This window comes from Eretmochelys imbricata, chromosome 11, assembly GCF_965152235.1.
Source record: "Eretmochelys imbricata isolate rEreImb1 chromosome 11, rEreImb1.hap1, whole genome shotgun sequence".
Taxonomy (NCBI): domain Eukaryota; kingdom Metazoa; phylum Chordata; order Testudines; family Cheloniidae; genus Eretmochelys; species Eretmochelys imbricata.
The window spans coordinates 39,688,349-39,711,952 of NC_135582.1; the positions used below are offsets into that span (position 1 = coordinate 39,688,349).

Below are 23,604 nucleotides of genomic sequence, written 5' to 3' on the forward strand. Positions count from 1 at the left end.
GGAGTGGAGGAGTTTCGTCACTGCCCTAAACGCCAGAGGCATAATGGGAACATGATGATGACAGGGCCCTCATCTCTGGGATCCTGTGATGTCAGGAGGGTCCAGCACAAACAGAGACCTCTGCTAGGGCATCAGGAAGAGCCCCTTCACACAGGGCTCTCTGTGGGGAGGTTGGAGAGAGTGTCAGTAGAACCTTTTGCTGTGGTGGTGATGGGAGACCGCACACAGAGTCCTTTTTAAAGGGGGAGGCTGAGTGCTCCCTTCTCCTGGACAGACCCCACTTTGCCTGAAAACAGGGAGCATTAGACTGGGAGCACCAAGGCCTCAGTGTGTCCCCCCTCAAAAGTAGTGGAGGGTTCCCCATCACTTCTGCTGAAGAGTCTAATGTGGGTGACTCCTGTCATTGGCAAAAAGGCTAATCTTACAATTGTATTCAGTTTTTCAGTTGACATTTCTCCACATCTAAATATGCTGCATTTCTGATTGGACCAGATGACTTGTCTGTCTGTCCTAAGTATAGGGCTGGATCCTTCTCTCCAGCTGCGTTTGCCTGCTTTGGCTCATTGAGAGTTCCACTCAGGAATTATGCCTTTAAGTAGGGCTATTTGAAACCCTAAAATGGGTGTTGCAAAAACAAACACTTTGTCTTCACAGCTCTGCAGACAGAGATCTCTTTGAGAACATGTTCTTTCCCTAGATGTTATTGGTCTTATAAGACCGAACACCATGAAAATCAATCTCAGTTGGAGAAACAACTGGGAGCAGGGGCAGCTCAAGGAGAAACCACTTTTAAAATGTAGAGTCAGCATGCACATCACATTTTTATGAAGTGTGTATTTACCAATTAGTCAGCAGAGTAAGCCAGTTGATTGAATGATCTTCATGTGATTTATGCATAACTTTTATTAATTGTGCCAAGGGGGATGAACAGTGGATACAAATAGATACAGATGTCTCATGTCTTACTCCTTTAAAAAAAACCACACTATTTCTTGTCATTAAACTAATCTGTCCTTAAACAAACTAGATTTTAGGAAATATTAGCTCTTCACCCTCCATGATACTGTCTTTCCACACAGCTGGCCTTGCACTGGGCAGATATGCAGGCAAAGAAAAGGAGGAATATTCCCTGTCCAAACTATAGAGCAGTTCTGTTGCTACTCTAAGGAAGCTGTTTCAGGCTTTTAGCTGAAGTAGCTCTCTGTGCAGAGTAGCTCTCTGATCCCCTGGATGAGCCAAGTAGTTAAGATTCTTCTGTCCACTTCCTAAACCAATTCATTCACCCCCTTGTCCAGGGCCATGGAACCTGGATCAGAATTTATCCCTTGGACCTTTTCCATACTGGGACATTCCTGGGCTTCCTTTCCATGTAGCTGAGCTCTAGTTAGGACCCCTCCCATTTAGGATGATAGAAGGACAGAATGGTTGTGACACCTTGACATCTAGTGTCATGACTCCCACATTAAGTATTCATGCCTAAAAGTAAACCTGAATTATCTCAAATGAAACATGCTAATGGCCAACTAGTATAAATGCCTTTCAGATATCTTTAATCATTCTCATCCACTTAAACATCACTTAGACTTTGTGCAACTAAGCACTTGACTATTTTTAGAGTTAAAACTCCCTGGGTATGTTGAGAGAATGTTAGTAAGATCATTTTATTGACTTCTAGCTCCACTCCTGACAGCTTCTCACATTGCAAATGTGACTTGTCACACCATCAGAGAGGAAAGCAAGACACTGTATTGTCATGTCGTTGGCTAGCTTTGTAGCACCTAGCCAAATACATAAAGATTTTTCTTTCTTTTCTTTTCCTTTGGCATTAGCAAAAATTAAAATAATCTTCTAGGCCAGGGGATAGGAGGTCAAATCCTAGGATTTCCAGACTGCTTGGTATTATGCTCAAAGTTTCAATGCACAATAATCGTCAAACATCAGTATGGTCTGAGAAATATTGAGATAGGTAGCAAGTTATTTGGCACTAAAGAACATTTTTCGGCTTTAGATCTCAAAGTGCTTTACACAGTTGTTATCTGACTGAACATGAGGTCCATTGCCACTTACTACCTGTTCTGGAAGGCCATGACAGCTAAAATGCCAAACTCCTCCTAGCTGGTACATTCAGGAGATACAGAAGTTATCAAAGGATCTCTAGCTACTTTCAATATATATCAGTGACCGCAAAGAACCAAAAGTTCTCAAAAGGGAGCAGTAAAATCCACCTGGTTGCACTGCCATGAATTTGCCAGCAATGACCCTGGATGCAGGAATGCTAGTTCTGACATACTCCTTAGATTCTAACATGAAATAGAAGTTTTTGCATTTTCTTCAATGGTGTGAAACAAGGTAGAATACCAAAAAGTAATGTCAGACAATTTTCTTCATATACACCTCTCCATAGTGTCCAGCCTGAATAACTGTTGTCTTAAAGGTGGTAGAATAATAGCTCCAAGAGCCTGATCCCCAGCTGGTGTAAACGGACATAGCTTCGTTGAATGATACAAGCCTGAGAAGCCAGATTGACTCAACAGTTCTATTCCTCTGGAATAATAGGATTCAAGCTCTTCTGATTTTCTTAGTGTTTCCTAAGCAACATCAGGTCCAAAACTTGAGACAGGGCTGGATGTACCAGTGTATGTTTTCTTACTTGCATAGCTGTCAATGGTGTTTTCTGTTTCTCCAAGAACAGAAAATGTCAGCTGGCAAAGCCTTTGGGATTTGAATGACAATAGTAACCTAGACAAGCCATCAGTGGTGCCATGTAAAACAACTTTTCTTGATATCCGAAAAGAACCCACCTTTGCATTCTACCTAAAATGAGTTGGTTAAACCTGTAAGCATCTACCAGCAGAGTGAAAAAAAAAAAATATGGGGTCCAAATGGAGATGTCATAAGCATCTTTCTCCATACAAATAATAATAATAAAATAAAACTTAGCATTTACAGAGCACCCACCTGATATGCCAATATGAAATGTCATTCACAGTAGATCATGCAGATGTTCAAAATATGATCATGCATGCACTCAAGGTTCCCCTGGGCCCTTGGAAATGGCTGTTCCACTATGAGGTTTAAATATGGCCTGGGGCTTTGCTGCGGTCCTTAGGCTTAGCTTCCCCACAGTGGGGCTCAGATGTACAGCTGTGCTCTGCTAGTGTTCATGGACTCTTTCTTGAATGGGAGGGGAAAAGCGGTGATATCTTTACCAATCCCAACCCATTCGTGGTGCCAATATGATCTGTCTCAGTAAGTTGTTCAGTTCTTCATAATATGCTCGACCATCCCTTTTCTTATGTGCTGGGATGCACAGTGAAATAGTTAACAATGTTAACGTTTAAAGAATTATCATTTGGCATCTTAATTTATACCTCACTGAGATGAATGATGCAGCTTGCTCCTCTCAGGACTATTGTCGCAGCCTCTCTGCAAATTCAGGCAGACATCACTGCATTGGCTGCGCTTGGTTCGTGCTTTTAAGGTTTTCTTTGCAAACATAAAATCTAGAGACTTGCCGATTTTTTTTTTTTAAATAAAAGCTGGGACTCTGGGGCACAAGATGGCAGCTTTGGAGAAGTGCCAGTATTCTGTCCCTCTACACAATCCCCTAATTCAAGCCCTGCTGATAGATAAATGGCCAGTACAAGTGCAATAATTAAAGTGAATATCTAACATAATTTGTGCAAAATACAGCAAAGGGTGCATTTATTAGTGATTATACATGGATTTGTGTGTCTTTTAGAAAATTGTGGAGTCTTCAGAACAAAATGATAATGAAATATTGAAGACAAAATGGTGATTATTAATTCCAGACTGATATCTGTCATTTATTATGAGCACTAAAAGGGATGAATTTCTAAAGGCATGTCTACACTGCAGCTGGGAGCGTGCTTCCTAGCATGGGTAGATAGATCTGCTAGCTTTGCTTAACCTAGCACACTAAAAATAGCAGTGTAGGTGGGTGTAGCATGGGTGTCCGCTCAGGCCTGCTGCCCAAGAACGTGCCCTAAGGGTCTGGATGGGTTTGCACTCAGGCGGCTAGCCTGAGCCACTGTTTGTGCTACCCTCAACAGCATTGCTATTTTGAATATGCTAGCTTGAGCAGAGCTAGTGGGTGTCTAGCTACGCTCGGAAGCACGCTTCCAGCTGCAGAGTAGATGTGCACTGAGTGATAAGTGATATCATGACGTGTATTGGTCAGCTCCTGCAAGCCCTTGCATGAGGAGGCCTTACTCACAGGCATAGTCCATTGACTTGGATCTAGACTGTTCTCAGTGATAGCTGACGACAGAACAAGGAGTAATGGTCTCAAGTTGCAGTGGGGGAGGTTTAGGTTGGATATTAGGAAAAACTTTTTCACTAGGAGGGTGGTGAAACACTGGAATGCGTTACCTAGGAATGTAAGGTGGAATCTCCTTCCTTAGATATTTTTAAGGTCAGGCTTGACAAAGCCCTGGCTGGGATGATTTAGTTGGGGATTGGTCCTGCTTTGAGCAGGGGGTCGGACTAGATGACCTCCTGAGGTCCCTTCCAACCCTGATATTCTATGATTCTATGACTTCACTTGGGTTACCAGCATGAGTAAGTGAGTACAGGTTTGTGCTCTAAATTTCAGCATCTGGTGTTATAGACAAATCAGTTTTCTCATAGAAATTGCACCTTCATAGAAAAAAATTATCTTTGGTACTTTAGGTCTTCATATTTTTATTGCTGCTTTTTGAAGTTACAAATAATGCAACATCAACTAATCAAAAATGAAAAGCATGACGAGAGGGAGATAATTTCCTGCCATTCTACCTTGTAAAAGCAAACAATGAACTGTAACTTATGGTTCACATGTCATATTTCTTTGCCCTTTTTTACATGATGATTTAAATATTTGTTTGAAAATGATAATTTGGTGGACTGCTTTGAAGTGATTTATGTGTTTTGTGCCTTATTTGAAAACATAAATTTTGCTGATTATCTTCAGTGAGCCTCTTCATCCACCCGCCAGCCACATGTTCACTTAATTTAGACAATGCTGAGCAATTACATGTGGAATTGATACTTTTCATAAAAGCAAAAATTGTTCTTGTACTTATTTTATTGAAAAACTCAACATATTCATTTTTCTTCAAAGATCAACCTAAGTAATCCTACATGTTATTCTGTGTTTATAGAAAGTGGAAAGGTCTTGATTATCTCTGAATTAAAACTGCTCCATGAGTTAATTCAAGTTTTGTGTAGGGGGTGGGAGGAGATGGTTCTTTTTACATTCTATATAACTTCTGCAAATCGAGAAAAATGCTTATTTTTCTCTGCCCCTAGCCTTTTACTTTCTACAGCCTTTTTAATAATTAAAATAATTAAAACATTACTCTCCAAAGGGAATAGTTTAAAATTCTATTAAATTTAAAAAGTATTTCCATTTGTAATCATATTTCTTTAAACCATATTAATATAAATATATTTTTCTTTTCTGTGCCTTCCATTTTTTCCATATCTTCATGCTCTGTTATGGATTAAAGAACAGTGATTTGTTTTTTATGTTTGGTTGGTAGGTTGATTTTAGATTTGTACAATATCTGTCCAATGCTGTAAGGCCCCAATCCTGCAAACACTTATATACATGCTTAACTTTACTACGATGACTTCTGTGGCCTACACCTGGTAGTAAAATTAACCACAAGAGTTAAGTGTTTTCAGGATCAGACCCTAAGTGCTGGGGATAGGGCGCAGTCCTTACTACTACTGTCCTTATGACTACAGTCTACTACTTAGTAGTATACTTTGACGGGTCTATACATAGTAGTAAAGCCAATAGAAAGTGCTATAGGATCATTCTTAAATTAATTTTGCAGTTTGATATTTTAAATAGTTTAATATCACAGTCTAATTCAGTGGAGCTCTGCTAATTTATACTAGCACAGACCAGAGTTGTAAGAAACAGACACCAAGTATTATAGAATTTAAGACCTACTACATTCCCTAAGCAATTATCTTAAAATTCTTGTTCTAAATTTGCCAGGGCAACTAGTGATTTTGGATGCCTCAGGTTTTGGGTAACCAGACTGAGACTTCTTGAAGGGGTCTGATTTTCAGGAAGTGCTGAGCACCAACGCTCTGCAAATCAGGCCCCTCTGAGGTATCTCAGGTTGGCCCCCCAAATCACTAGTCACTTTGGAAAATGAAGGCCCTTAGTTTAAAGTGCTAATGGACAAAATGTAAAAATTACCAAAATCATCAGTTATATGTTCATAATAAAAATAAAACCTTCATCATCTTCTTTAGTATTTAACCACCTAAAATAAGCAGCACTATGTTAAAAGGACAGGGCCCAGTTCTGAAGAATATGTAACATCGAGCATATGTGTTGTACAAGAAACTGAATTTCACAGCTCAAGAGTCCAAAATGTTTTTGCTTAAAGTGAACCATTATGACTTTGGAAAATTAATTCAGTTGTCTGTAAACGCTTGTTAAATGCACACCAATTTTTCCCACACTGGCTAATGTTCTATGATAGAAATTTTTGGAAATGGTTATTTCCAAATTAGAGGGAGGGTTCATGCACTCTATTTCTATGTTCTTTGCACTCCCTAAACTCCTACTAAAGGCAGTAAGATTCTCAGGTGTGCATACAATACAAATTTGGATGCAAAATCCAATTTGGTGGGTATTTAATATTGGTGTTGTAATTTCCTCCAAGCCAGTTTCCCCCAAGTTCATAGGTTCTCTTTAACCCCCTTCTCTTCACATTTTAAATATGCTTTCAGATAGACAGAATAAATGTTACTGAGCCATTCTCTTCCTGCTTCCGACTTCTGAAATATTGACCTCTTATATACACCCAGTTCTCTGCCACAAAACTCTAAAACTATAAAGTGTCAATAAACGGCTTTTGAGTTATATTTGGAGTGAGGAGAAAATCTAGGTGATTTTTTTTCACAAGTTGCATCCACCTTTGAACTCTGAAGGTTTCACTCCCAACTATTCATTTCTGTAATTAGGTGTCATTGGCTGAAGAGTTCGCTCAGGCTTCTTCAGTTGCTCTTGCAGATTATTTCCTGAGAATTTTCTGGTTTGACTGATTTTGTGGTGGAGTTGTGAACCATAATTATTTATTGGTCTTATGTTACAAGTCTCAGAAGCAATTAACTCACCCTTAAAAGGAATGGATCTTATGGCACTTCCATGCATAGGTTTATAGGCCTCTGGAGTTCTAGTCTTCTGTATCTGGCCAAAATACCTTCTTCACTTTCCGCATTTACAAATGCAGGGCCAAATCAGCATCTGGCATAAATCACTGTGGCTCCACTGGGGAACATATACTTTATCATCTAGCTACTAGACTTTTTTTGCCACTTTCAGTGGAAGTGTCTTTAATTCTTCCCTTAAAAGTTACTCCTGACAACTACCTTGAATTTAGAAGAAACTTCTGCCATAACAAACAAAATATCTACTCAGAGTTTTATCTTGGGCTTCTATCATCAATTCTTTGAAATACATGCTGAATCTGCTACACTTAGATTTAAGAACGTGTATTGATATGGACCTATGCATTTCAAGCCTTTAGAAATGCAAATTGTTCCTTTATAGAACAAAACCTTAGAGACCCTACTCTTGTGGTTCCACAGAGCCTTTATTGAGCCTCATCATTATGCTAAATTAATACAAATTTCCTGTGTGTCCAGAATTCAAAGTCAATCAAGAGTCTTAATCTCCTGGGATATGGGATGAAAATGCTATTATCACAGTTTGGAGGAAGGTGAGGGATTACCTATAAAAAAATCAAGGCTTTATACTTGGGCAGGGTCTCTCAAACACATGTATATTGTAAACCAAATCTTAACTGAGAGAGAATTTATGGAGCACCACCCATCCTATTTATGATTGCCTAGATCAGCTCCCCACAATCATATAACATCTTTGTGGCAACTGCAGCAATTGCTCACATGGAGAAATATATTAGGTATTTGTGATTCTTTAGTTGTATTTAATGCAATAAATGTTTTCACTGATTATTAAAATGTTTAATTTTTGCTGTTCATTTACTCTCTCCCTCCATCTGCTTAGCTCTTCTTAGCTGGAAACCAGAAAGAAAGCCAGCCCCACGTGATCAGTCAACTCTGTTGTGCATTAACATGCAATCTGCAAAACTCCGGTGTTCCACAGACCCCAGTTTGAGAACCTCTCTACCAGGGGCTCCAAATATAATCTATAAAACAGCTCTAGAGGTTCCCAGTACTGGCATAAAGTTGCTTAGGATCAGTATTTTAAAGCTCCCACAGATGTTCAGTCAACCAGTAAGTGTTTGTTTGGCTGACTATTGTAATGCTTCTCTAAAAGAATAGTCTCCTTCCCATTGTGCAGGTATAATAATGGATCTTTCCACCCTTGTTGTTAGGTATGTGAAGAAATTTCTTTGTGTTGAGTATAATCGCAAAATATATTTTGTGGAAGTGTGGGAGCTTTAGTACTGTATAGCTGCTTGTGCCCTACTTCCGGTGGAATCTGGCCTTAAAGCCATCTCAGCTTGATGTGTGAAGATCATTCTAGTGTAGGGGGGATCCTTTGGTTGTATAGAGCCAGTGTAAGAGTTCTTATGCCACTCCACCTCCCTACTATCATTGTATCAGGGAAAGTGGGGAATGTCCAGAGGAATGGAGTATGGTTGGCATACCCCTGCACTTTTCTAATGCTCGGCTGAGTTTACCACCTCCATCCTCCTAGCATTGCTGTCTGACATAAATGAGAGCAGCTCTTGGATTGCTCCATGGGAAATGGCCTGCACAGTGCCGCAGCAGGGTCCATAGTTAATGATAGCTATAAACCATCTTTGCACACAAGCCCCTGATGTGCATTCTGGGCAGTTTTGCATCACCTTAGGATCTGATGCCCTGTTGGATGTGATTTGTATTGTTGTGATCTCATTTCAAGCAAGATGGACTTTTTTACTCTTCATTTTAGTATTTATAATGTCAGCCAGACTGATCATGCAATGTCACTCAAATAGCGAAAGAGACATTGATCTAAGATATATAAAGATCTGAACTAGCTACTTTCTCGTTGCCTGGTGCTTATGCTTAGGCTGGCCATCTTGAAAGCAGGTGGCCACATATTCTCCAGGTGGTTGGCTAACAAGCCAGGAAGGCCTAATAGGGCTGTGAAATATAGTTGTATTGGGTGGTGTTTCCAGCCAATCTGTACATGCTAATAGCCTGCTTTTCACCAGTGCTCAACTTCTCTGAAAATCAGGTCATGAGGTTCCACTCCAGCTGTTTACTGGATTATTGCCCAAAAGGCAACTTCCACAATTGCATAAGTCCAGATTTTTGGCCATAAGAATCAGACAGAATGTTGTTGAGGTGAGAGCAGATTATCATCAATTAAATCCCATCCTAAAAGAAGCTTCTGCAAACAAGCTCAGGTACCAGGAAGAGAAACAATTCACTAAGCTAAAGGACGTGCAGCCTTGTAAACCCATTTGACATTGATTAGTTAGGAAATATGCTATTACCCCTCTGGAATCATAGATGCACACTATTCACTATTAGATGTGGGTTTAGTTTCAGTTTTACAGTAAAGTGTATGATGAGCTTCCTTACAGTTCACTTTGAATAGGAACGCATGGCTTTAACAATGCTTCCAGGAGCTTGCTATTTGTTGACAGGTTTGATCTTATCCATGTTGGTTACTGACATTTTGGTCCTACTGCTTGCTTTGTTTTAACTTCTGCCTTCTCCTTCTACAGTTACATTGTTCACAATAAAAACAGAAAGAAATGATAAATACTGAAAGATCAGAATTGTACTGGTGGGGGGAAAAAGATCTTAACTAATTGTAGAATTTGTTTCCCAACAAAGCATCTCAAGGCCATAATCTCATGGTTCATAAATAGCTAAATGATTGATATCACAGAAAATATTTGTTTTAATTACAGTATCATCTGGGTCTTTGGCAACAAACAGATGCAGAAAAAGTCCTTATGCACCATCTTGAAAAACTTATGATTTGCTTAGTGTGCTTTATAATTTAAAGCATATGGCTTCACATAGAGCTGCAGTGGCCAAAATGAAGACATAAGTAATGAATCACTGCATGGAGGAAAATGCTTTGCTTCTGTTATGAGTTCTTTCAGTGTGTGTATTCAAATGGTTCTGGTTAGGGTTATAAACAAAAGGCAGCTCTTGCAGTTTCAGCAGTGTGTTACAGATTCTGAGATGCACATGACATCAAAGAGTCTACACTAATGAATTTCCCTAGCAATCTAGGGCTCTTGGCACTATGAACACACTCCATCTGAGTAAACAAAACTGTAGCTGGCTACTATTGTGCAGGATCTCAGGTGATACCAGAGGCTGATTTGGGGGTTGTTGGGTTTTTTATGTCTCTCTGTTATAGAGCTGTTTGTCTTAAAAATGCTATACACTTCCAAGGAATCAGATAATCACACTTGGTGTTATGAAGCTGCAGTGCCAAGTACTTAACATTAAAAATCACAGAAGGCTAAATCCTGCTGTCCTATTTGCCTCATCAGCTGAAGCCAATGGGAGTTTTGCCTGAGCAAGAACTGCAGGATTTGGCCAGGATAAGCAAATCATGCTAAGGCACCATATCCTAACTTAATTAGGGCCAGGTCACCTTCCTCCTGCATCAGGCCCTGTGGAGTCACTTCTGCAGCTACCCTCAAGGGCAGCATGGCTCTTGGATATATTGTCATGGGTGGGAGTGGGGCAGGAGGACAGCAGAGCAGTGCAGGGGGCAGCCATCTGCAGGATAGCACCTGCCTGTCTGTGGGAGGAGGCCAGTGATGACTGAAAGCTCTGCAACATGAACCCAACAGCTTTGAAGATATTTCCTTGTTGGTTAGAGGTTTGGAGAGGACAAGGGCTGCAGCCTTCTAGACCCACAGATTCAGAGGATCTGCATATAGGCCACCTCCAGAGATGTGGAGACAGATGCTATCCTGCATGGGTGAATGCCCCTCTGCACTGCTCTGCTGTCGTCCTGCCTCACTCTTACCCTGGGGATGCCTCCAACAAGAGCCATGCAGCCACTGGTTGCAGCTACAAAGGTGACTCCTGGGAGCTAACCCCCAGATTTTCCTTGCAAATATTCAGGAGTTCAGCGTGACACAGGGCTGCAGAGAGTAGCTGATTGACCGCCCATCCATGCCTGCCCCCAAATTCCTGAGGAGCACTGGCCCTCATAGATGCTCTTCTGTAGGAAACGAAGGATGAGGGGATGGTGCTGTGGAGGCAATACCCTAAACCATATGGAAAGAATAACTTCCACTCATGTCAGGTCCCCTTTTTTATGTAAACAGAGGGAACAGCCTTGGTTAACATTTGTAGCGGTCTGAAGTTGTAAAGCACTATGTCAGTGCTAAGTAGCCTGATGGTAGTGTTACTCATAGAAACATAGAAATGTAGGGCTGGAAGGAACCTGACGAAATCACCCAGTTCAGCTCCTGTGCTGAGGCAGGACCACGGATACCTAGACCATCCCTGAGAGGTGTTTGTCTAACCTGTTCTTAAAAACCTCCCGTGATGGGGATTCCACAACTGCCCTTGGAAGCATAGTCCAGAGCTTAACTACCCTTATAGTCAGAAAGCTTTTCCTAATCGTTAACCTAAAATTTCCCTTGCTGTAGATTAAGCCCATTATTTCTTGTCCTACCTTCAGTGGGCATGGAGAACAATTGATCCCTGTGCTCTTTATAACAGCCCTTAACGTATTTGAAGACTGTTATCAGGTTGCCCTTCCCCGCCCGTCTTCTTTTTTTCAAGACTGAAGATGCTTCTTAATGTCACCAGGTTTACAGAACTCTTGGAAACGTGGACTAATTAGGTTTTGTTGCTTAGTCGGTGGTGATGGTTTCTCCCCTCAACTCCTTGGCTCCCCAGGCTCTCTCTCCCTGGCAACTAGGTTTCTCCTTTTTCTTCTCTTTCTCCCTTCCAACCTCCTTCTCCTCAGTCTTCCACTCCTCTCCCACTTTCTTTTCCATTTTTCTTCCTACCGTCTTTTTCCCACCATTCTCCTCCTACATTTCAACACCAATTCTCCCATTAAAAACCTCAAACGCATTAGAGACATGCATAATTACCAAAATAACCATATGATCTGTGTATTCTCTCCTCCCTCCCCTCCCCACTTTTGTTTTCCTTCTCTGTATGTGTCTTTATCTCTATTCAGATTGTAATCTTTCTGCTGCAGTGGCTATATCTTCCCATATCTTTCTACAGCACCCAGCACATATGGGGAAATACCATAATATAATTATTATTAATAATAATAATTAATAAAATAAATAAATAATCTATAACATAGACCACTTGGAAACCTCAGCTATTGCAGAGCATAGCTTCCAGATTACTCCATAGTGCCGGTCTCATGGAGCGTGTTACAGCTCTGCTCTTAAACCCATACTCGCTTCTGATTTGTTTCTAGGTGCAATTCAAGGACCTAGTTTTGGCCTACAATATAAAGCACTTCCTGGTTTGGGTCATGTATCTCTTAGATGTCCTGATTTTTCCTCATGATGATGTATTGTTTTACATCCACTTTGCATAAATCTAAATAACTCCTCAAGGTGGAAGGCACTGAAAAATCAGGCCTGAAGTATGGGAGTGGGGGTTGGAGGGTTGTGACTTTGTATGAATACTTGACATATACATAGCAGCACATGTCATTTGTAACGTCTGTCTCTCTTTCTTTTTTTCAATCAGTCTGACATAATTCAACTCCTAGGGCCTAATTCTGACTTCACTTACACCAATTTTACTCCAGTGTAACTCCATCAACTTCAATGGAGTTACTCCTGATTTTATGCTGGTATGAATGGGATCAGAATCTGACGCTTGGTGTTGGAATATATTTATATTTCATGGAAACCAAATATGATTGTTCCTTGGAATCAACTGGCTGCACATAATTATCCACTTAGCATCCAGTCAGGGAGGATGATGTACCTTATCATACTCTGTGAGGTCATCTGTGCATTTGTCCAATACTTCAGGATGAAAAATGAAGTTAACTGCTGCCTTGAAAGAAGATGCAAATCTGAGAAAAACTGGAAAAGCTCGAAAGCATCAAAACACCTACGAAGTATCAAAAGAGAACAAAGACAAGTTTTTGCACAAAAATCTTCTCCCCAGGCTATAACAATGCTTTACATAGGCATGATCAATATAACCAAGCTTGAGAACCAAAGTCATTTGGAATAAATTAGACTGGCAGGAAAAGAAACAAACAAAGAACAAATTAACATGATTTTAAACATTGCTTAAATTTTCATGAATATAGACCTTGAAATGTTATGATGAGATCCCATGAGTCTGTGCTAATATTTGCCTATAATTAAGAGCTGCACTTTCATGTTTCAGCTGATAATATAGGTTGGAAATCAGCCACATATTTGCTATATTTCTTGGTCATACTGATATATCTGTTTTTTATTTGTTTACTTCATTAATAGTAAATGAAATCCTGTAAATGAAATGGCTCTGGTATGTTTTATTTATTAGGTTGCTCTTTCTTCACCTCTTGCTGTTAATCTCCATGTGTCTCAATATTTCAACATTAGGGCATGCTGTTTACATGTAACAAGAAAAGTTACAAGAGACTGATCCTTGCCACACCCAGCTTTTGGGAGCGCTCAAAAAGAGAGGGGAAGGACTCAGCACCACCTTCTGAAATATCTCAGAGAGGAAGGAAAAGAACCATCCACTCCTACAAGGGAGTCAACAATTCATCATACTTGATGTTAAAAGATGCTGACAGATCTAATAACATAGGCAAGGATATATTCCGGGCATCCCTTGCCAGGAATATATCATCACCCAGAAATATTAGTACCACTTCTGTGCCATACACAGATGTAAAACATAACTGAAGAAGGTCAATGAATTTTATAGCCTCCAGATGCAACTGCAGCTGCCTCTTCATCACTTTCTCTACGAAATTCCCTAAAAATTGTGCAACATTTGGCAAAATTGTCAACGTCAAGAGATGGTTTTTAAAGCAGGGAACCTGTTCAGGAGCACCCTGCCTTCATCTCAAAGGGCAGTATTAACAGTTCCAGTCAGTAATGGACCTAGTGCCTGTCTGATAAGCAGGACTATCACTCACAGGTGAGACATCTAACTGCTGAATTTCAAAGATGGAATCACTCCTCCACTCCCATTACATGAATTCTTTAGAAAAGAACATTCCTTATGGATGCAACTTTCCTGAATGTACTGGTCGAAACATGGGCCCCTAGATGCAAAAGAGTCCTTGCCTCAGAGTTAAAGAGCACTTGACTTTTGTTTTTGAGGCCCTTGTATAGTTCTGTGGGAGTACTTTGCAGTTTGTCCAAATGATGGTGTCTTGATCAGTAGGTAATCTATGTAATATATGACATGAAATATACAAATCCCCTCCAGGCCAAGGTTTGTCATTAAAATTATTAGTATCTTGGAGGCTATGTTTAACTCAGAGGAAAATGTTCCTGTTCCATAATAAAACAAAGAAGCAGCAATGAAAAGGGAAATTCATGCATGAAAATTTTTCTTTGAGATCAACAGCACAGAACAATCCCCAGCAGATTGGGACTCAGGGTAAGTGACACACTAAAATATTTATAACAGTCCCTACTGGCCTCTTAAATTCAGTGATCAGCTAGTATGACTTCCTGCATAACACAAGCCAGAGAATTTCACCCAGTGTTTCCTGTATCAAGACCTTAATTTCTGGTTGAGCTATAGCATATCTTTTAGAACATCTAAAGATTTTGATTTAAAGACTTTGATTTAAAGGCGATCAGTTACATCCTGAGCATGTGGACAAAACGCACCAGCCAGACACCTGGGAAAGAATTCTCAGTAGTAACTAAGAACCCTCCCCATCTAGTGTCACATCATTGGTTGTTGGAGATATTTGCTGCTAGCAGTCGCAGATGGGCTACATTGTAGGCAGTCCCATCAGACTATCCCCTCCATAAACTTATCAAGCTCAGTCTTGCAGCCAGTTATGTTTTTGCCCCCACTGGTCCCCTTGGAAGGCTGTTCCAGAACCTCACTCTTCTAAATGGTTAGACACCTTCATCTAATTTCAAGCCTCAACTCGTTGATGGCCAGATTATATGCATTTATTCTTGTGTCCACATTGGCCTCTCCCTCCCTGGTATTTTTCCTGCTGATGTATTTATAGAGAGCAATCAAATCTCCCCACAATGTTCTTTTGGTTAGACTAAACAAGCTCTTTGAGCCTCCTTTTATAAGATGGGTTTTCTATGCCTCTGATCATCCTAGTAGACCTTCTCGGTGCCTGTTCCAGTTTGAATTCATCTTTCTTAAACATGGGAGACCAAAATTGCAGTGTTCCAGACGAGATCTCACCAGAGTCTTGTATAATGGTACTAACACTTCTCTGTCTGTACTGGAAATACCTCACCTGATGCATCCTAGGACTGTGTTAGCCTTTTTCAAAGCCCCATCACATTGACGGCTCATAGTCACCATGTGATCAAACAATACAGCCCAGGTCTTTCTCCTCCTCTGTCACTGCCAACTAATATGTCCCTGGCTTATAGCAAAAATTCTTGTTGTTAGCCCCTAAATGCATAACCTTCCACTTAGTGCACTATTAAATTTCATCCCATTTCTATTACTCCAGTTTTCAAGGTCATCCAGATCTTCTTGTATGATATTCTGGTCCTCCTCTGTATTTGCAATATGTTCCAACTTTGTGTCATCTGAAAATTTTATTAGCAGACTCTCACTTTTTGTGCCAAGGTCATTAATAAAAATGTTAAATAAGATTGATCCCAAGACCGAATCCTGACAGTCCACCTTCCAGGGTGACCCATTGTATTCTCCCGTTCAACCAGTTCCTTATCCGTCTTTCAATTCTCATATTAATCTCCATCTTCTCTAATTTAAGTAATACTTTCCTATGTGGAACTTTATCAAATGCCTCACTGAAATCCAGGTAGCTTAGAGTTAGGGTTAGGGTTTCCTCTTTATTTTTTCTGTCTAACAAATCAGTTATCTTCTCAAAGAAGGTGATCAGGTTGGTCTGGCACAATCTACCCTTTGTAAAGTCATGTTGTATTTCATCCCATTTACCTCTATGTCCTTAACTCCTTTCTCTTTTAAAATTTGTTCCATTGGTAATGGTCTCACTAACGCTGTAGGGTATTGCAATAGCAATACCAACTCCCTACTTTTACTCACTATTCCCTGCTTATACATCCAAGAATCACACTGGTCGTCTTAGCTGTGTGTCAGACTGGGAGCTCATGCTCGGTTGGTATCCACCATGATGCCTTAGTACCTTTCAGAATCCCTGCTTTCCAAAATCAGTCCCCATTCCTGAAAATGTGACCTTTAGTCTTTGTTCCCAGATGTATGGGCCTTGCATTTAGCTCTATTAAAACACATATAGTTCAAGGGAACCCTGCTTACCAAGTGATTTAGATTGCTCTGTAAAATTAAATTGTCCTTATCATAACTTACTATGCCAGTAATTTTTATGTCATTTGCAAACTTTACCAGCAATGATTTTATACTTTCTACCAAATCATTGATATTGAGTAGCATTGGGCCAAGAAAAGATCCCTTCAGGACCCTATTCGAAACAGCCCTATTGGCTAATGTTTCCCAATTTATAATGACTTTTTTTTAGATCTGTCAGCCAGTTTTAACTCTTTTTAAATGGACTACTTTGATTTTGGTACAAAAATCAGGGATGTAATGGGAATAAGTGTCTGTCCACCCATCCTGCAGCTTCTGCCCAGATTTTCTGGTCTGTGTGCACAGTGGGGAAAAGCGAGGTCTGTGGGCAGAGAGAGAGGTAGAGGCTGAGTGGAGCCTCGGCTCATCTTCCCCTTCACCACTACCACCAGCATGTCAGCCAGTGCAGCTGAGCTGGTTCAGTGGGCAGAAGTAATCAGCACCTGGTAAAGAACTAGGGGGTAATACTTCACACTGTCACAAGGAACAAAACTGGGTCTCTGAGTCACAGGTCCATCCTTGTACTGCTCCCGAGGCAGTGCAGCAATACCCTAGCCCTAACACAGGGCAATAGGTTGTCTCATTCTAGCCCTAAGTCTCTGATTTAGTATGAGGAAAGGGGGTCAAATCTGCCCTATAGAAATATTGGCTTAAGGAGAGAGTGAAGGAAATGAAGCTGGCCCTCTTTTCTAATTCTAGGAGTGGCATCTGAATGTGTAGCACACAGACTCTTGTGGGCATATCAGAGGCACGTAGCACACTTTGGGTGCTTATAAAAAAATAAATAGATAGTTGTTGTTATTACAATGACAAGTAGTTTTTCCTGTCAGTGGCCTTAACTTTGTCATCAAAGCTAAACATTTTAAAACACTATTTGAAATGCCTATTTAACTGCTGAATGTAGAGCATATGTTAATACACTTTTCTCCAGATACAGTAGTGTATGATAAACGTTACCAGATTTTCTTACTATTCCTATTTTATGCTACTAAATGCTAAGACAAATGGGCCCACTGAAAAGGTATTTCCTTTGGAGGACGCAATCTGCAGGCCACCCGTGTAATATGCAGAAATAATTGTGTAGGGATAAAAAGCAAGAGCAAAACTTTATTAAATTAGACTTCAGATGGACAAAATAAACGATAGCAACATAAAATTTTAATGTAGATGTTGCTGGAAAATAAAAGAAAGGTAATTAAAATATATTTTGAAAAAAGAATACAGTGTATTCCCTTTGTCACATAATCCAGTACATCACATCACAGCAGGATACAGATGATAAACTTTGTAATAATTGCGTGTTTTTGGCAAGCATCTGATAGATGTTTGAAAGAGTGTCTAATTCTTCACTCACTCACACTAGCTTTACACCAGTATAACAAGAATTTATTTCAGTGCAATGACTCCTGATTTGTATTTATGTAAGGGAGATCATAATTTGGCCCTAAAACTGAAACATCACCACGAGGACAATGACAGATCCTGACATAATCAGAGTTTTGAATCCTAAGGTCTCTTCCAAACCTAAACTTAATAATTTTGGAAATGCTCAGTGATATAGGGTGAAATCCTGGCCTCATTGAAGTCAATGGCAAAATGTCCATTGATTGTAATGGGACCAAGATTTAATTGATAATCTCTTTATTATATTTAAATATCATAGGGGACATTTTCAAAGACACAAATAGGAGTTAGACATCCAACTCCCATTGACTTTCGAGCAATATACCCTGGAAGAGTTTTGTACCTTGTCTACTTAGAGACAATATCGGCAAACAGCAAAAGTGTAGGCAGTGCCGCCAGAATTTCTTGAACCACAAACCACTCTTTGCAAAATGAGTAGAACACTGGAAAGCATCAAGATCTTAAGCTTTTGTGATTATAGTTAGCAAATAATATGAATTTATTACTAGAGGGTCTTTTGTTGTTGTAAAGAGTTAATTTCTTCAAACAAATAACTTTAAGATTTTGAGCCTGACTTTGCCCTGAGTCACATAGTGGGAATCACACCTGTGCACTGTGTACATACCATAGTTGAGAGTAAAACTGAGTAAACACACATAGGCAAATGTGGATAATGGGCTTTCTCCTACAATAATTCATGGGCAGTGGTAGCTGAGGGATGGATTTGCATCAAGCTTGAAGTTCCATGAAGAACAAATAAATAATAGGTGAACACTACATAGTACCAGGCAAGTTATAAAAGCTACTGCAATTGGGTAGAAAAAACAGTTTGTCAAATCTTTGGGTTTGTGAAATTTGGGGGGTTTTTTATGCTAGCAGAATTATTTTCTTTAAAAAATATAATTGCATTGAAATGTATCCTTTCTTTAAGGACTAGATAATTCTTTTGAAAAGACCTTATATAAAGGCTCCTTGGCATAGAAGGCAGTGTTGGATCTTTGCTGACAGACAGCCGTATTCTGACACTGGTTTTTATGTAAAACTCACACTGATTTCCATGGGTGCTTCACATCTGGAACAATGGCAGGATGTGTCCCAAAATGGGGATAACACCTGAAAAACTTTAGAGAATCCCAGCAATCAGTAGTCTGTGGACCTGGGAACATCACAAAACTGCTTTAAAGAATTATCTTATCATCAAGGGCCAGATCCTACAAATAGATCTGTCTGGACAGAGCCCCCCCATCTGCACAGGGCCGCCCATCAGCTTCTGTTTTGAAGTTTTCAAAGGGGCTTAAGTGGAACAAGGACCTTGTGCTGGGCCTCTGAAGAGGGGCAAATTTGACTCTTCAGGCAGGATCCAAGTGTAATGTGACTAATATTTTTCCTTCAATGTTTGTATTGAAAGTTAAATATTCACCTGTTTCTTTGAACTGGAAATATTATTAGATTATTTATTATTTTTTAAAAAATCATGTTAAAATCAGATATTAGAAAGGTCAAAACAGGCTGTGTGAATGATCTTTTTGGAAAAGAAATTAATTCCCAGATTTTTTTTTCTATTAGCATATTTATGAATTGTCCTTAAAATAGTGCTTATATCATCAATTAGTTTTGCTGTGTTAGGTTCTTTCCAACTGTTTTTTTTTTTTTCTGAATCACCTCTTATAGATTCCACAGAACAATATTCTTTTTTGAAAAAAGCAAAAATACGAAGGCTGTTAGCTTGCACTAGCTCAAACCATATTTTCTACAAAATCCACCCTTCTAAAATGTTTTTCTAATCTTTAAATTGTGTGTGTTCCAGATGGCTTTAACCAACTCTTACTCCATAGTGTATCACAAATTAACTCAAGGAGGCATTATCTCAAATGGCACTGATTTCTCTGTTTAAATAGAATGTTATATCAAGAAAGTCGCTTTTTATATAATAAAACAAAGACAATAATAAACTAATTCTCATCAAAGGGATTTGTTACTGTTGCATCTATAAACATAGATGAACGGTTTTGATGCTGATGCTGTTACTAGTCCCTAGCTAGTCACAGTGCTTATCCTGCTTAGATAACAAAATATGTCAATATAAAGGGTCAAAGGAACAAGGAACTATGAAGTGAGCTATAGCTCACGAAAGCTTATGCTCAAATAAATTTGTTAGTCTCTAGGGGGCCACAAGTACTCCTTTTCTTTTTGCAGATACAGACTAACATGGCTGCTACTCTGAAACCTGGAATAAAATGATGTTATCAGAGAAAGTTTCATCTATAAACTCTTGTTTAAACCAAGTTCCAAAACAGAAAACAGAGATCCCAAACTTTCTGTATACCTTCTTAGAATAGGACAGATTTGCTAATAAATCTAGGAGTGAACAGGAAAGAAGAAAGGACTGCTTATAGCTAAAATATGCTAAGACATTCGCAGCACCTGGCATGGCTTAAAACTAAATTGCGTTATCTTACTGTAGGTTCAGAAAACTGTCTCAAACAGAAGCTGAGAACACCTCGTCGACGATGTCAGCAGCCCAAAATGCTGAATAGCCCTGAGGACAACATGTACTATAACCAGTTAAATGTGAGTTCAAAGTGGCAATAAAGCTGTTTTACTGGCTTTGTTTCCAGTTAATAATTCGGTTATTAATACCTGTTCCAGCCCCTCCAGCCCCACCCCCACGTTCTTTTGCTCTCGTCTTGAACATGTGCTTATGCTCTTTATCTGTTGCTTTCATGTCAGGATGTCTGCCTTCACGGTGAATAATTGATGTGGTTTATCAAAGACGAGCAAGATGCATGCTTCATCAGGCTCACTTGAGCCCTTTGATCAAAAAAATTATGCTGTGACTTCTGATATTATCAGCATCTGCTTGCATTCAACACAAAATCACTTTGAATTAAAAATTAACGACTTGCTGCTTTGCTTTGACTGTGTGTTCTTGGCCCTCTCCACAGGGAACTCTAGAATATCAAGGGAGCAAGAGGAAGCCAAGAAAACTTGGGTAAATATCTATCTTCTTAGTTCTAAGCAACTGTAAACAGAAGAAGTCCTTTGTGATATTACAGAAAATGAAAAACTTTCTAGAGAAGTTTCTAAAAATAAACAATTACCATATCTCAGTGCATTGACATTGGACATTTTCTACAGAAGCAAATATAAAACATGTATCTAATACTGTTTGCAAACACTAGAACTGGCTCTTACAAAATATTCTCCCCAACTCTCTCTCAATACAACTCAAACAAATGTTAGCTTCCCCTTTTTAAATAAACAAATTTAGTCATAGTAAAAGGTGCTGGACTGAGAGTCTTTGAGGTTGAAGCTCATTAGCCTACAGCAAGCATAACATGGACAAAAGCCATGCAGGCTTCCTCTCACCACCCAAGCAATATGCTTCAGCCCTGCCTCAGGAGGGACCAGTTCTAAGAGAAGGCAGAGAGGGGAGTTCTTTCCTAAAAAGGGTTGTTCTTTGCCCACTAGCTCTCAGCTAAGACTGCCACCAGTGGTACTAATTAGTACCACTTGTAACGTGGATGCTTTTCACCAGGAGGTGGGCAGAGATCACTATTGCATTTCACAAAAGCCACCATCCAGCAGTAACAAATTTCATGTATTACTGACATGCGCAGCAACTAGTGCTGGATGAACACAGCAAAGACATATTAATGAACCCTCAGGCAGTGACACCCATACATTTTCTTTGATGTATTTTGACCCTTTTTTATTCATTTTCTGCAGATAGTTATATAAGTGACTTTCTTTTGTTCACAACAATGTTCACGGAAAGTGAAAGTCTTGTGGATACTAATGCAAATGGGGTTTGTGAGAAGGTTCAAACCGGAATTGTTTGCATGGCTCTCTTGGTAGCTCTTTGAGTTACCTCCTCCAGTTTATAAAACTCTGTCCCCCAGTCGGGGAGCAGAAATAATACTATGTAATTTCGGTGTCCAATCATACATCATGAGAAGCTGAAGACGCAGTTGGAGCAAATAGGGCCTGATCCAAAACCCGCTGAAGATAATGGAATTCCCTTTAGTGGGCTTTGGATCAGGCCCATAGTTCACAAACAACTGTTTGCCCATGGAGTTCGAACAATTCTGAATAATGAACGTATTTGTAAATATCAAAGTCTGTGTGTGGAAAATTTTCAATCAGACAAAAATGCTACATTTGTGAAATAAAATACTTGATACAAATAATTGCTGTGACTGTACTGCAGACCTAGAGATGAAAGGCTGTGTGACCTGTTACCAATCCTCAGAGCCATTCAGTTCCCACAGAGAGATTTAAAGCACTGAAAAGTGGCAGCAAGATTGAGAGACATGTACAAAGGCTGCATCTTGTTAACAAAATCATCCCATCTTTTCCCCTTCTTGTATTAACACTTTTTCAGTGTTTTCATTTCACCATCCACAGAGAGGTATATTTCTTAAGGTTTTGGAGAACTACTTTGTACTTTTTATTTTATATACTTAATAAAAATAGTTTGTTTTGTGTTTTGTTTCAAAGCCAGATCAAAGTGCTTGATGGGGAGGATGAATATTACAAATCATTGTCAGCTGTCGAATCTATCACTGAAGATGACAACTCACTCAACCCCACATCTTCTCTTTCCTCAAGAGGAGCGTCTTTTGCTCAGAGCTGAACTTCACCATTTATGCTTTGGTCTAATGCTGGTAAGAGTCATTGCACGTGTTTAGCAAATCTGGTTTGCATGTGTGTCTGAGAGAGAGACAGACATAATTACAGTTTATGAAGCCTCTTGCAAAATTAGACCCTGATTCTGTAAACACTACCCACCTGAGTAGTTCCATTTAACTTTACTCATATAAGAAGTCCTGTTGAAGTCAATAAAGTTACTTGTAGATGTAAGTGTTCGCAGGATCAGGCCCTAAATAGGCATCCCTTCTAAAACAGGATACTGTATAATTTTAAACTCGGCAGCATGGCATTGCAGAACTGGGACTGGGACTTTGTATTGACGTTCAGCATAATTTGAGGTCACAGTAAAAATATTATATGTCATATAGGCCTTTCAGAACTTCATATGTTTTTTTAAAACTACAAAGAATTAACACAATAAAAAGCATTGTGTAAAAACCATTTAAAATGCTGAATATGTATCTCAGAATTTATCTCATAAGATAGTATTTAATGAGAGAGTATTTAATTTAGTAATGTTCATACTTTCCCTGAAAGAGTTACCAAAAAGAGTGGGGGTGCTGAGAGCCATTGAACCAAACTGTAAACCCTGTATATAATGGGAACCACTTCAAGACAGGGGGTGCGGCAGCACCTATGAGTCAACAAAGTTTTTAAAAGGAATTGATACAAAATAATTTAGTGTATAATTGTATAGGGTACTTTTGACTAAAACACAAGACTGGGTTCCCTTCTGAGATCTACGTAATCTTAGATACATTATCTAATCTCTCTGTGCTGCAGTTTCCTCATATGCAAAATGTGGATAGCATTTCCTTGCCTCTTAGGGGTGTTGTGAAATTTAATTCATTTAGGGTGAAATTCACTGTCCATTGAAGTCAATGAGGTTTAAGCACGCCTAATTTAGCATATGCTAACATGTATAGGGACATAGGAACTGCCAGAATTGCTCAGACCCAGATTGCTCTATCCATCCTGGCTGGCAGTACCCTGTCTCCAACAACAGTCAGCACCAGAAGATTCAGAGCAGGATGTACGAACTTTGCAATAGGCAGATGTTGTGTGATC

General features: G+C 39.5%; 1 protein-coding gene across 1 annotated transcript in view; it reads left to right on the forward strand.

The window, feature by feature from the left end:
• Nucleotides 1-22,519, forward strand: part of MYO3B (myosin IIIB) — a 263,385-nt gene extending 240,866 nt beyond the window's left edge. Inside the window, exons 34-36 of the mRNA XM_077830392.1 lie at nucleotides 20,348-20,454; nucleotides 20,829-20,875; nucleotides 22,384-22,519. Of these exons, the coding sequence (XP_077686518.1) occupies nucleotides 20,348-20,454; nucleotides 20,829-20,875; nucleotides 22,384-22,519 (290 nt within the window). The remainder of the gene's footprint in view (nucleotides 1-20,347; nucleotides 20,455-20,828; nucleotides 20,876-22,383) is intronic.
• The last annotated feature ends 1,085 nt before the right edge of the window (nucleotides 22,520-23,604 follow it).